At 41.9% G+C, this 12,454-nt stretch overlaps 1 protein-coding gene across 4 annotated transcripts in view; it reads left to right on the forward strand.

The window, feature by feature from the left end:
- The window catches only part of LOC121509577 (transducin-like enhancer protein 1), a 33,980-nt gene that overhangs the window by 13,371 nt on the left and 8,155 nt on the right, over positions 1-12,454 (forward strand). For 2 of the 4 annotated variants that reach the window (XM_041787036.1, XM_041787038.1), the window contains exons 7-13: positions 5,935-6,154; positions 6,442-6,458; positions 9,987-10,100; positions 10,984-11,037; positions 11,159-11,308; positions 11,430-11,568; positions 11,937-12,136. In XM_041787036.1, the coding sequence (XP_041642970.1) occupies positions 5,935-6,154; positions 6,442-6,458; positions 9,987-10,100; positions 10,984-11,037; positions 11,159-11,308; positions 11,430-11,568; positions 11,937-12,136 (894 nt within the window). The remainder of the gene's footprint in view (positions 1-5,934; positions 6,155-6,441; positions 6,459-9,986; positions 10,101-10,983; positions 11,038-11,158; positions 11,309-11,429; positions 11,569-11,936; positions 12,137-12,454) is intronic. The other 2 variants (XM_041787037.1, XM_041787039.1) reach the window with 1 other exon arrangement.

Raw genomic sequence — 12,454 nt, forward strand, 5'->3', positions numbered from 1 at the left:
GCTTAAAAAACTGTCATACCACGCTGTTCCCTTTACACACTAACTTCTAAGCTTCTCAACTTAACATCTGGTGAAGTGCCGGGGGAGATCTCAGACTGGAAGGCAGCGGCCATTAACTGAAGCTATAGCGGCTTCTAGTGGCGAGAGGTTCAATACAGTTTGAAAGAGCATTATAGACTTGGATTTCAAGCCTGTGTTTATTAAATGATTAAAGATACTTACTCCAACAGAGTTAGAGTTAAATTAGCATTGGCTAATTTGCTAAACAAATTTCATCGTTTAACCGTGCGCATCCCCAATTGATAAATCAAACATGAAACTCAAATGCAACACACAATTAAGTGAGGGACCACTCACTGCAAGATTTAAAGCCCAAATTCAGGCCAGATTTACCCCCTCATCTCAAACGATTATTTATCCAAACAACTTTCAAGTGTGTGGTTTCCGCACAGTTACACTCCTACTCTCTGAGTCTCCTCCAGGTCAATTCATAAAAGTCAAACATGTTTGATATTTATGAGTGTAGGTCAGGCTGCACTTGACAGAATACCAATAACAACCAATGAGAGCAAGCAGACCAGATAGCATCTGGATGTTACTTACTTTTACAGCTCACAACATGAACATAGTTGTACCGTCTGCAGGATTTCACTCAGTCCTTCCCTTGGTTTTTGATTGTGCTGCAAATATAATGCATGCCAGGACAGCCAGCTAAGATTTCAATCATCCTCCATGTTTGTTTTTGAGATCTTGTTTGTATAATCTTCACTGTTGCATAGCTAAGATGGCAGATTTGTGGTATCACAGTCTGGCTGAGTTGTCTAGTGTGTGCGGTCAGAGGATTATGGGATGAAAAATCATGAGAAATGTCCTTATGTCTGCAGTCTTCCATGCCTTAAAATCGCTTAAGGTTGGACAACTGTCTAGTGTGCTGCCAGCCTAAGCCAGATTTCTTCTTTGTAATAACTTTTTTGGAGCAACATTCAGCATTTCGTATAACATTACTGCAAGACTGTTCTAACAACATTGTTGACATCTGAGCATTTACACAGAAGGAGATGGGCATTTAACATTTTTACACTTTTGCTCTTATAAAGACTTTCTCTTTAGCTCGTATTTGTTGGAATTATTTAGTGATGAATACAGAAAGCTCTCTCTTTCAGTTGCAGGAGAAAGAGAAGACAGGATGAAGAGAATGTTCAAGGATGCAAAAGAATAACATAAAATGTAGGAATGCACGGATGGATTGGTTTAACATCGGTATCGGTTGATTTCAGCCTCGTTGACAAAAATCGTCTGTCTTCGAATAATGTGGGCATGAATAGACCTCAGTTGCGGTTTATCTGTTGTGTCTTACCAATGTAATGCTGGAATATAACACACCTATCTACTGATTTAGAGAACAGATGAGAGAATGTGACCTGTTGGACCACTCTTTTCTGTTGGCTTTATAGGTTGGAATCAGTCTACCAAAATCTTTTTTTCATTATCATCTTGCTCCTTGCATAACTTTCATGACATTGCTGGCACACATCAGCAACTTTTCAAAGGATAAGCAATTTCCTTTATCTGTTGGACCACTGAAACTTTGCTCAAAGTCATGAAAGAAATGTAACATCTTAAAAAGCTTTTTGAAAAATGACAGAAAAAAAAACAGTAAAGTAAATCAAATTGAAGGGTGCAGACAGTTGTCGTCTTTTTTGATTATGGCTCTAGAAACACCTGATTGATTGATTGATAGAAGTGATCTTTTCCATGGCAAACACTTAAAATACTAGAGGGTATGAATCAGTTGGAGACGTGTGACAAGTCCTGATAATTTAAAAAAACGCTGTCTATGATGAATGATGTGGCATGACCGGATTTTCACACCTGAGCTGAAAAAGGATCTCCACGGTGAGAAAAGAAGTTTAGATACATAAACTTTCCCTCTGCTTTAACACTGTGATGTGCAGAGAGAAACAGTGTCGAGCTGTTGGCGGTGACTTTTTGGGTGGGATGGGGGTAAAGTTGAGAATAGTTAGCTTTATAGGAGCCATAGGGGTTTGACTGGCGGGAGATGAGGCCAGGGGTTGAGTTGAAGGGGAATGTGGGAAAATGGGGGGGGGTTCTTCATGGCTTAAGCTAAGCAAAGAGTGGGCAGTGGGTTTGGAGAGTTAAATGTGAGGTGGGCTTGTTAGTTGGCGCGTACTGATGGGGGTCTGTGTATGTGTGATGGGGGAGAGGTGGATTTGGCAGTTGCTGTTTGAGTCTTAATTGCAGGATTTCAGTGTTTGTAAAAGGGGGGGTCACAGCGTTGCCCTTACACTCCCCTCTTCCCCTCTCCTCCCGTCTCCCACGCCAGCCTGTCATTCACCCTGTTTGTGAGTTAAATGAGTGTAATGAAGCATGTTGCCCCTACTTCTACACACATATATGCACACACACCAGCTCACACTAACATCCCATGACGTACGGGGCTCCCCTTTCCCTCCGAAAAAATACTTCCCCTCCATTTACTCCCATCGGGGGTCCTGTTTGTGAATCGGCGTGTGTTTTTTTTCCTCTTTTTTTTTTTTTTTTGCGTCTGTTTGTGTGTGCGTCTGGGTGAAGCAGAGCGTGTGTTTCTGTTATCCCCAGAAAAACAACACGCCGAGGGAAGATGGTTGAGTGTGTGGCTGCCTTGTTTATCTAGACTCGGTGTATGCATGTTAGTGTGATCAAGTGTGACGTGTGGGTGTGTTTATGTTAGATTGTGAGGAAGGCGTGCCAACTGTGGAAATTGAGTGTATGTGTCTTTGTGTGTAGAGGCAGTTATTCGGGCTGCGTTGATTTTGGCAACTATTTTGTATTGAGTCTTAGTCTTCGGGTGAAAGTTAGTGTTAGTGTTGGTCACATTTGAGTTTAATAAAAAGTCATAACACTTAAGCTATTACATTTAGTCAAAAACTTTTTTCTCTTTTTGCCAACTTCATTGCTAAATAAACTATTAATACTTTCATTAACCTTTATAGTTCAGTGAGGAGTATTCCTCATTGTTCAAGGATATCAATACCCCAATCAGTGCTTTTCTATTTCTTGGTTAAAAGATGAGACAACAATATGTTTTTACAGAACTTGTGTACCATAAATCAGTGTGTAACCTGTGCTTTCAATACCTATTTTTTCATCTAAATAGGCTACAGCTTAAAGGGATACTTCAACATTTTGGCAAATTCGCCCATTGCCATAATTCCTATAGTCTTAGTAATAGGTTAGTTACCTTTAGTTGTCGGTGCAAGCTATTTTTAGATCGGCGCTGCTGAGTTCGGACCTGCTGTGCCAACTCAATGTAAGCAGACAGTATTCCGGCTTTCTCTCATCAAACTCATCAAATACACAATCCAACAACTCCAAAACCCTCTCGTGGACAAGTTGTGACCTGCACATTCACTACGCTATGAAATAATAATGTATAATTATGTAACATTATGACACATGAAGCAAATACTCTGAACTGTTTCTTGAGTAAACCACTGGGTGGAGTGACACAGTGCAGCAGCCATGTCTGGAGTGTAGTTCTGGCTTTGCATTTAACTTTAAAACATCTCCGTCTTGTAATGTTCTATGATTATTTCATAGCGTGGTGAATGTACAGGTCACAACTTGTCCACGAGAGCGTTTTGGAGTTGTTGGATTGTGTATTTGATGAGTTTGATGAGAGACAGCCGGAATAACGTCTGCTTACATTGAGTTGGCACAGCAGGTCCGAACTCGGCAGCGCCGATCTAAAAATAGCTTGCACTGACAACTAAAGGTAACTGACCTATTACTAAGACTATAGGAATTATGGCAATGGGCGAATTTGCCAAAATGTTGAAGTATCCCTTTAAATATACAATGTCACTACTGCAAGTGCGTGCAGCTGCTGCTGTCACAGGCTGCAAGAGACCTAACGCAGTTGAAAATTCATCCCTATTTGTGTGTATTGCAAGCAACAGCTTGTCACTATTAGTGCTACTTTTTAATCTCACAGTTCAGAAATATGGTAGATTTTAAATGTTTGAAAGCTGACAACAAACATTTGTTTGGTCTCATATTGACTTTAACTTAACAGACATTTTGTCAGCATTTTTTGCTATTAAAGGTCTGTTTTTAGTTTTTGTTATCTCATTCTCCCCATGTTAAAAGGTCATTGACCAACATTTATCATCATATTTTTGGCTGAAGAAATTAACCTTGCATTGGGGTTGAGGATAAAAGGCTGTTTTGTTGTTTAGCTTTCATTCATGGGGGCTGGACACAGAGAGTGAAGGATGGATGGAGAGGAAAAGAGAGGGCGGGGGCTCAGGAGAGGGGGAGTGGGTTAGTCAATTAGGTGAGATAAAAGTCGGTTTGACCTTCAGCACTCCTTCCACCCCTGCAGAGTCGCCTCCTGTGCCCCCCTCCTCCTCTCATCTCCCTCCTTCCTCCTCCCCTCCCGGTGGCGAATCAGTGAGCTTGGATTCCCGCGGCTACTGTCTGAGGAGGCAATAATGATGTTTTGGAACACAAAGGCATTTCACGCTCAGACGAGCGCCTGATTTGGTGTGAAAGAGAGAGCAGGGCTGCCAGCCAAACTCTCTCTCTCCTCAGCCGCCTCACTCCCTCACTAGACCTGACAGTGAAGGCAGCAGCTGGGGCTCTCTGCCCCCCCCCGTCATTCCTCCTTTTCCTCCCCCTCCTCTGCCACCACATCCTCGGGCTCTGGGCTGTGATCCCAGCTGTCAGTATTGTTCAGTGTTTGACCCCAGAGGGAGGAGGGTGAGTGTAGGGGGAGAGGATGTGTTCACCGCCTTGTAGACTGCTGCAGCTTGTTGAAGTGGTGTAAACTCAGACACAGAAGAAACTGTCCCATCTGTTGAAGACTCCAACAAGGCCAGAAGTCTCCATTGATTAGGTTACAGAGTGCCATTGATTGTTACCTCCTGATGGACCCGTGTCTGCAGTGACACTTGAGTTTTTGGTGTCAGGTGCCAGACCATCGGGTTTGAAATCTCATTTGTTTACTGCCGACATTTTGCACTGCAGCAGAATTTATGGATTCACCTAGCATCATGCTCAAAAAGCCGCATCCACATGCAAAGTTCCTGAAATTTTTGGGGTGTAAGCAAGTTTTCTCTCAGACTTTACCCAGATTTTTTCCTGCAGGTCCCCCTAGTAAATTCACTGTGTGGGAAGTCGGGAACCGGTGTGAGAACACAGCAGGAAATAACCAGGAAAATACACTACAAGCAGGTGGAAGGGTGTGATGACGTGCCTACAACCACAAACAGTTATAGACCATATGGTGAAAGAGAATGAGATGCTGCTTCATTTCATTTTCTCTTCCCAGTATGTTCTTCTCTACTCTGTTGATCCAGTAAATATGTCAACTCCAGGAAGCATTGATATAAAGGCAGAAACACTTATTCCAGCATTTTATAGCAGAATCTAAAGCTCCTAACCTCATGAGGAAGAGGTTCAGAAGATAACAGTGATGTAAAAATCAAGATGACTGCATTTTAGTGTCAAACATGTTGAAAGAAGTAAAGAGATAAAGCCTGATTAGAGGGAAAATTGACACTAAATTGCAGTTAATAAGTATAGAAATACTGCACTTGACCTTTCATGTGTTAGAAATGGTGATATCTTACTGAATGATTCTCCTTTCATACGCCAATTAACGCAGAGTTTTTCTATTTTAAAGCAATGGTTCTTAAAGGCCACTGATCCCATGCCATACTGCATCCCATCAGATCATATTGAATTGAAATTTCCTTTGATTCCCACCCCTAATCTTACTGATCAGGCTGTGTTCATTTGCACCAAATAAAAAAATACAAATAATTGATACATTTTTTTGTATATTTTCACCAACTTTGTGGTATCACACACCCCATTTGTACAGTCAACTAATGACCTCTGTCTCCTTCTGTCTTTTCTCTCTGTTTAAAGCAGCAGCATCTATCCCATAACCACGGTGGTGCACCTGTGCCTCTAACCCCTCACCCTGCCGGTCTCCACCCCTCTCAGCTGGGCGGTTCAGCTGGTCTTTTGGCTCTGTCAGGAGCACTCGGCGCTATTCCTCCACATCTTGCAGGAAAAGATGGTGGGGATAAAAAGCCCCACCTGTCTGGACCTGACTCACACCCCTCAGGACCTGAGCACCTGAGAGGTAAAGAAATTCACCTTCAAACATGGAACCACTTCCACAAATAAACACAGCCATTCTTACCTGTTAGATTTTTACCAGGGACTCTGGGAATACACAAAGTCACTAAATGTCCATGTTACTGACTCCTTCAAAGTCAGTTATTCAGTTAATAACTATCCATTAAAACAGCTGTAGCTGTTGTATTTCTTACTTATTGTGCTTTCTTATGTTTTTTTGTTTGTTTTTCTGCTCTGCTGAACACCCAACTGTGTAACCTCAACCACATGTACACATTTCGATGGCAACAGAGCGAGAGCCCGGCACAGTAAGTACTTCCCCTTTCTGCATAAATGTTTACTGTTTTCACAAGCCTTCCAGTTTATTTTCTTGTCCTCTTAAAGGGATACTGTAGAATTTAAAGGAACTAGAATTTCTTCTTAGATTCTGTTTTCATGCGACTTGACTTTTGCTCAACAGTGAGATTGGCCTATTTGAGCTCAGCTGATAGACATCCTGAACTCAAAATGAGGGGAAAACAAATTTAGATTTATCTGCTCTCAGTAAACTACAAAATGTTTACAATTGTGTAAAACTAAGTGTTATCAAATTGTTTGGATTTGTAATTACGTAAGCGTTTAGTGCCAGTTGTGTAGAAATCACCGCAAAAGACCTTAAAAAAAATCGGTTAATCCTGTTGTAATGCAGCCGAGATCATCTACGGCCAACCATTCATTCATCTCGTGGAAAAATACAGCATCTGGTCTACAACAACTGATGTTCAAGGTTGTTAAAATGTTTGATACTCTGATACTTTTTTGTGTTTCAAAACATTACAGTTTCTTTTTATTTTAATGTCTGATAGTATCAAAAAGAACAGAAGCTTTTTAAAACCTATTTCTACTCAGACAGGTGCATAAGCAGCAAATAAATTCATCAAAAAAAATAAATTAAGGAGAGCTTAATGTTGGCAGTGTTTGGACCTAAATGTTGCCAATGTATTTGAGCAATTAGCAGAGTAGGCAGAAGTTTACAATTTTTGACAATTAAGAACACGAAATAATCCAATATTTGTTTCCTTGGACTTCTAAGCGGGCCAACTGCGCACATGCGGTGGGACCTCACCACTAGACCATGTGTGCCCCAGCGCCTTTTATTTTTGACAAGCCAGACTTTTACTTTATAGAACCTCCTCTGGGGAAAAAAAAGAAAAATTCTAAGAAGGGAGGACCAAATAGCAAATTAATGCAGTTAAATTCCTTGCTGTCTTTGTATGTTACAATAAACAGAGGCACCAAGTCTACTTAATAACATTAGTGCTCTACTGTTGGTCATCCTGATGCTTTCAGTGGCTAACATTAGCTTGCTAAAGTTGGCTAATCAGCACTCACCTATGCTTTGATGTTGAAGGATTTCATGTCCTTGTCTACACAGACAGCAGCATCACTAACCCAGTTTAATCCAAAATACATAAAGCTGCCTATACTTTAGTAAGTTGTCATCCAAGCAGTAGTGTAAAGTAAAGTTGCTTCCCTAGATATAGCCTACTGGTATATAAACATCGCTGAAGTGAAATCCCGGCAAAGACCTGGCTGTTTTTTTTGTTTTGTTTTGTTTTGTTTTCAATTTAAATAGGGTTGGCTATGACTGAGAGAGTGAAATGACTCCCTGCAGCCCAGCAGTGTAAAAAAGTCCACAAGTGCTCCTTGATATCTCATGTCACTTTAAAGAAACCCCTCAGAGGTCAAAAGCCATCTGCATCTCATGTTATCAGACATTTCACTTTTCACTGTTCTTTGATTTTCCTTTTCATTCTATAACAAGTTCCTTTCTTCTATGGTTAAGTTCAGGTCCTAACCGTCAATCTACCCGAGGGTTCTTACATTCTTTAAAAATGAAAGCAGGTCTTTATCCAAACAAGAAGTCAGTTACCATTAGTTTAAGATCCAGAATGAATCAAAGATGGGGGAACTTCAGAATTCAACAAATAGAAGATAAATCAGGATTACATTTTTAATCATTTGACATCACTTGTAAAAAGCCATCATTTTTGCACAGGCAGCCACTCTCCTTAAGTGTTTTTGCCCTCTAGGCTGCTGTGATGGTCACATGAATGAAATGAGTATAGAAAATGTTCTGTCATTTTGGCAAATATGCTCATGATCAAACACTGTCAGAAACAGGGACCTTTAATTGAAATATTTTGAGCTTTCCACTGCCTTTTACTGCTGCAGAATCGGAATTCAGCCCTTTATACTTAAACCACCTGACTGTTTTTACCTGTTTCACACCAAGGTGGCTGTCATCCTTGAGCTGTATTTATTTTTCTGACTGTCACTTTCAAATTGTGCATGTGTGTGTTTGGGAATCTCTGGGGAGAGCTTTGGCCTGCCTATTTAGTTCTGCTCTAGATCTGCTCTGAACTGTTAGGTTTCTTTTCTCCTCCAAATGAGCTTTTTAGCATGGTCACACTCACACACACTCACTCCCCCAGCCTAGCCTGCATTGTTGTGCCTATTTAACACCTCAGTGAGCAGATTACCCCCCCCCCCCGATCCCGCGCTTAAAGACTCTCATTGTGTTTAATATCACCACCATTGAGAGGGGAGGGCTTTGGAGAGGGAGGGGAGGGGAGCAGCAGTCATATGACACTGAGCTTGTGTGTGTGTGAGAAAGAGCATGCTAAAAGCAAAAGGGGGAGACGGAGGGGGGAAATTGCTTATGTTTTGCGGGTCAGTGCTCCTGTGCTCAGCTCACTAAAACCTTTCAATAAAGGGGTAGGAGGTAGGAGGGAGGAAGAGGGGAGGGCGTGAAGGAAGGGGGCCTTTGGCAGAATACAGATTCTCTCCCCCTCCTTCACCCGTCTCTCTCCCTCCCCTCGTCTCTTGTCACCCTTTCTTCTCCTCCACAGTCTCACACCCTCCTTCCATCCTCCCTGTCCTCTAATCTCATCCCCTCCCTTTTCCTCCTTTTTTCTCACCCTCCTCCCCCCTCGCTCAGCTATTCCTCCTTCATTTACCCTTTCCCCCTCAAAGTCCAAGCGCTCCCTCTCTTGCTGGATGCCATGCACGCGCATTAGTGTTTGTGTATGTTGGATGCACATTTCATTGACAGGCTGTGACTATAATGGACTCAACATGAAGCTTTAATCCATTAACAATAGGATCCGTTGGTCAGGAGGCTGGAGGGGGGCAGCTCTGCGTGTGTATGTGCACATACGTGTGTATCTGTGTGGGTTTAATCTTGGTGTTATTCATGTAATAAACACATACTGCCTACTACACACTTGATCATACACATGGGCTTTTACACTCAATTACACTCTGTGCGCACACGCCCGCACACAAACACATCGACACACACACACACTTGCAAACTGCAGCCGGTGCAGCTTGTCAGAGCCAGGAGAGGGAGCCCTGATGGATTTTGAGAGCCACTTAATGTAATCATCAACTTCAGAGGTGTGTGTTTATGGGAAGCTGGGACTGGCTCTGGTCAAGTGAGAAAAGCGGCTGCTGTTTAAGTGTTAGTGCTGCTTAATTCATGCTTCTGTGAACTATTAACCTATTTGCCAGTAAGAGTCTGTTTTTCTAACCTGCTCTACAAATGGCTGAAAGGCTGCAGTAATTAGTCGTAGGTGGATCAGACAGTTTAGTGAGCTCATGCAGAATGAACACAACCTGAACTGTTAAAGCAAAATTGTCTCACCACTGAAAATCTTTTTTTCTCTCTTCTTTGTCCTCCAAACTCCTTTTTCTCTTTTTTTTGGTCTCATTTTCTTCTTTAATCTCTTTTCTCTTGACTCTTCTCCTCTGTGTTCTGTCCTTCCCCCCCTCCTCTCGGCTTTCATCTGCAGAGTAACTCACTGCTGCCAGAAAGTCTAAGGAACTCAGATAAGCGACGAAACGGACCCGAGTTTCCAAATGACACCAAGAAACGTAAGGTGGACGACAAGGACTCCAGCCACTATGTAAGAAACGTTGCTTTTCTGTGTGTGTTTGGAAGTGCATTTGAAGTTACAGATATGTCACAGCCACAAACTGAAATTTAAGTCATTTTTATTCAGCATGGGTATTCATTTCCACTTAAAAGCACTTGTTATCAGTTTATTTATTGGCAAGGACATACAGTATAAAGCAGTTTTCTGTGAAAGTCTGCCTGTTATCACATTTTATATTGTACTGAGCACCTCTCCAATATTTAACACTTCCATCCTGGGGCTCTCTTTTGGTTGTATCTTGCCTTTTAAATAGGAAGATATTGTATTTTGAAGCGCTTTATGGTTTATGATATGTTACCTTGTGTTAATCTGCTACCACATGTTTTAAAAGCTCTTTATGTACACACAAAAGTTCGGGAGCACTCACACTAAGATACCCGTATTGTGTCCTGTCACTGAAGCCTCCTACAGCCTGCATTCTTAGCAGTCTTGTAGTTTCTGGTATGCTACACTGTGCGACATGAATCTCATACACCCTCAAATTTGATGTACGCAAACTGTGGGATGAAAACTCCCACCAAACGCCACTGAATTGCAGACCAATGTGCAGGAAATAAAAATCAGTAGTGTGTGCCAAATCAGTGTGCATCATCTGTCTACACTGCCAGTGCTCATGTCCAGTAGGGTTTTGAGCAGTGTGAGTGCAGACCAGCAGAGAACTGGGAGGAAGGAGACAATCATGCTTCAGCACAGTAAGATGCAACAGGGAATAGTGTGAATGCACCCTTAAAGATGAGCCTCAGCTTGTTTGTGCAGCAAAATAAAGTGTGTTGTATTCTTTATGTTCAGAATAAAATAAATAGAAATATGTAACACGTATTGAGTGGTGTTATATCTGACTCTCTATCTGCAGGACAGCGATGGAGAGAAAAGTGATGATAATTTAGTGGTGGATGTCTCAAATGAGGTCAGTATGTTTTTACTGTTGACTCTGGACGTGAATTTATGTGGACAAAAATTCCAGCATCTCTTGTCTGAAGGATGTTTTTCTTTGGTATGAACTGTGAGCTCTCATCCTTTTTCACCAGGATCCTGCCTCGCCACGTGGGACACCTCTTCCCTCCCCTCGAGAAAATGGCCTTGACAAAGCTCGCCTTCTCAAGAAAGACCCCTGCAGTCCAGCTTCTACTGCATCATCAGCTAGCTCATCCTCACTTAAGTCCAAAGAGTTGTCAATGGTATGGATAGGCATGTTTAAATAGTTGGTTGTTGGAAGACAAATTTCTCATAGGTTAATACATTTGCCAGAAGTTTCTTATTTCATGTAAAATTTCTAAACTATCGGCCTTTCTGTTGCAGCGAGACAAAGCAGGTACACCTGGGCTAAAGTCGAGCACACCCACGCCAAGAGGGGATTCTACTCCTGGTCCAAGCTCCACTCCTGGTATCAGGCCCAGTCTATCTAAACCCCCCTCTATGGAGATACCACATCCACCAAGTAAGTTCCAAAATAACTTTTTCAAACCATTTGTATGAGCACTAGTAGTATTTTGACTTTGAAAATTTGATTAGTATTTTTTGAGAAGATTTATTTTATTCAAATCTTGGAAAAACCCTCTTACAAGGTTTGAGGTCCCTTGATTTTGTATGATTGTATCAGATTCAACTAAATATGTTTATTTATGCTAAACTGAACTTGAAAGTCAATGAAAGGTTCTAATCTGGCAGTGTGAGATGACTGTTTTCTGAGGGTATGTTTAAAGGATCACTGCTTGTATTGCAAGATTGAAGAGACTTTGAATTTAAATATTCAGTTGCTGTTTCCAGTTTTTCATGTGACATACTCTCTCCCCCTCACCTCTTCAGCTGCAGGTTTGCGAACCCCTCTGGCTGTACCAGGGCCATACCCAGGTGCATTTGGTATGTTGCCCCACGCAGCTGGGATGAACGGGGAGCTGGCCGGTGCTGCAGGGGCTGCGGCCTATGCTGCTGGACTGCACAACATGTCACCTCAGATGAGTGCTGCAGCTGCAGCTGCTGTAGCTGCTTACGGCCGTTCACCGATGGTGAGTGGTAAAAAAGGGGAAGCTTTTGTTTACATTTCATGTCTGTATGCTTTAAAGAAAGCCTGCAAAATATCACATCAATAGAGGCACTTCACTTCATCTAAAGCTGGGTACGCACTGCAAAACAGACAAAAAGAAAAGTCTTAAGTTCTTTAAGTTTCAAGAGATTGTCTTGTCTGATTTATCCTTCTTTCTACCACACCAGCATGTGGTGTAACATTTACAGCCAAATTTTTTCTGCTTTTGCTATGCCATCCATAGCTTTTTCCCTCCCTAGATTTTTGTTCAGGAATTTTCAACAAGAGTAGTCTAAAAATT

Source organism: Cheilinus undulatus, linkage group 5, assembly GCF_018320785.1.
Source record: "Cheilinus undulatus linkage group 5, ASM1832078v1, whole genome shotgun sequence".
Taxonomy (NCBI): domain Eukaryota; kingdom Metazoa; phylum Chordata; class Actinopteri; order Labriformes; family Labridae; genus Cheilinus; species Cheilinus undulatus.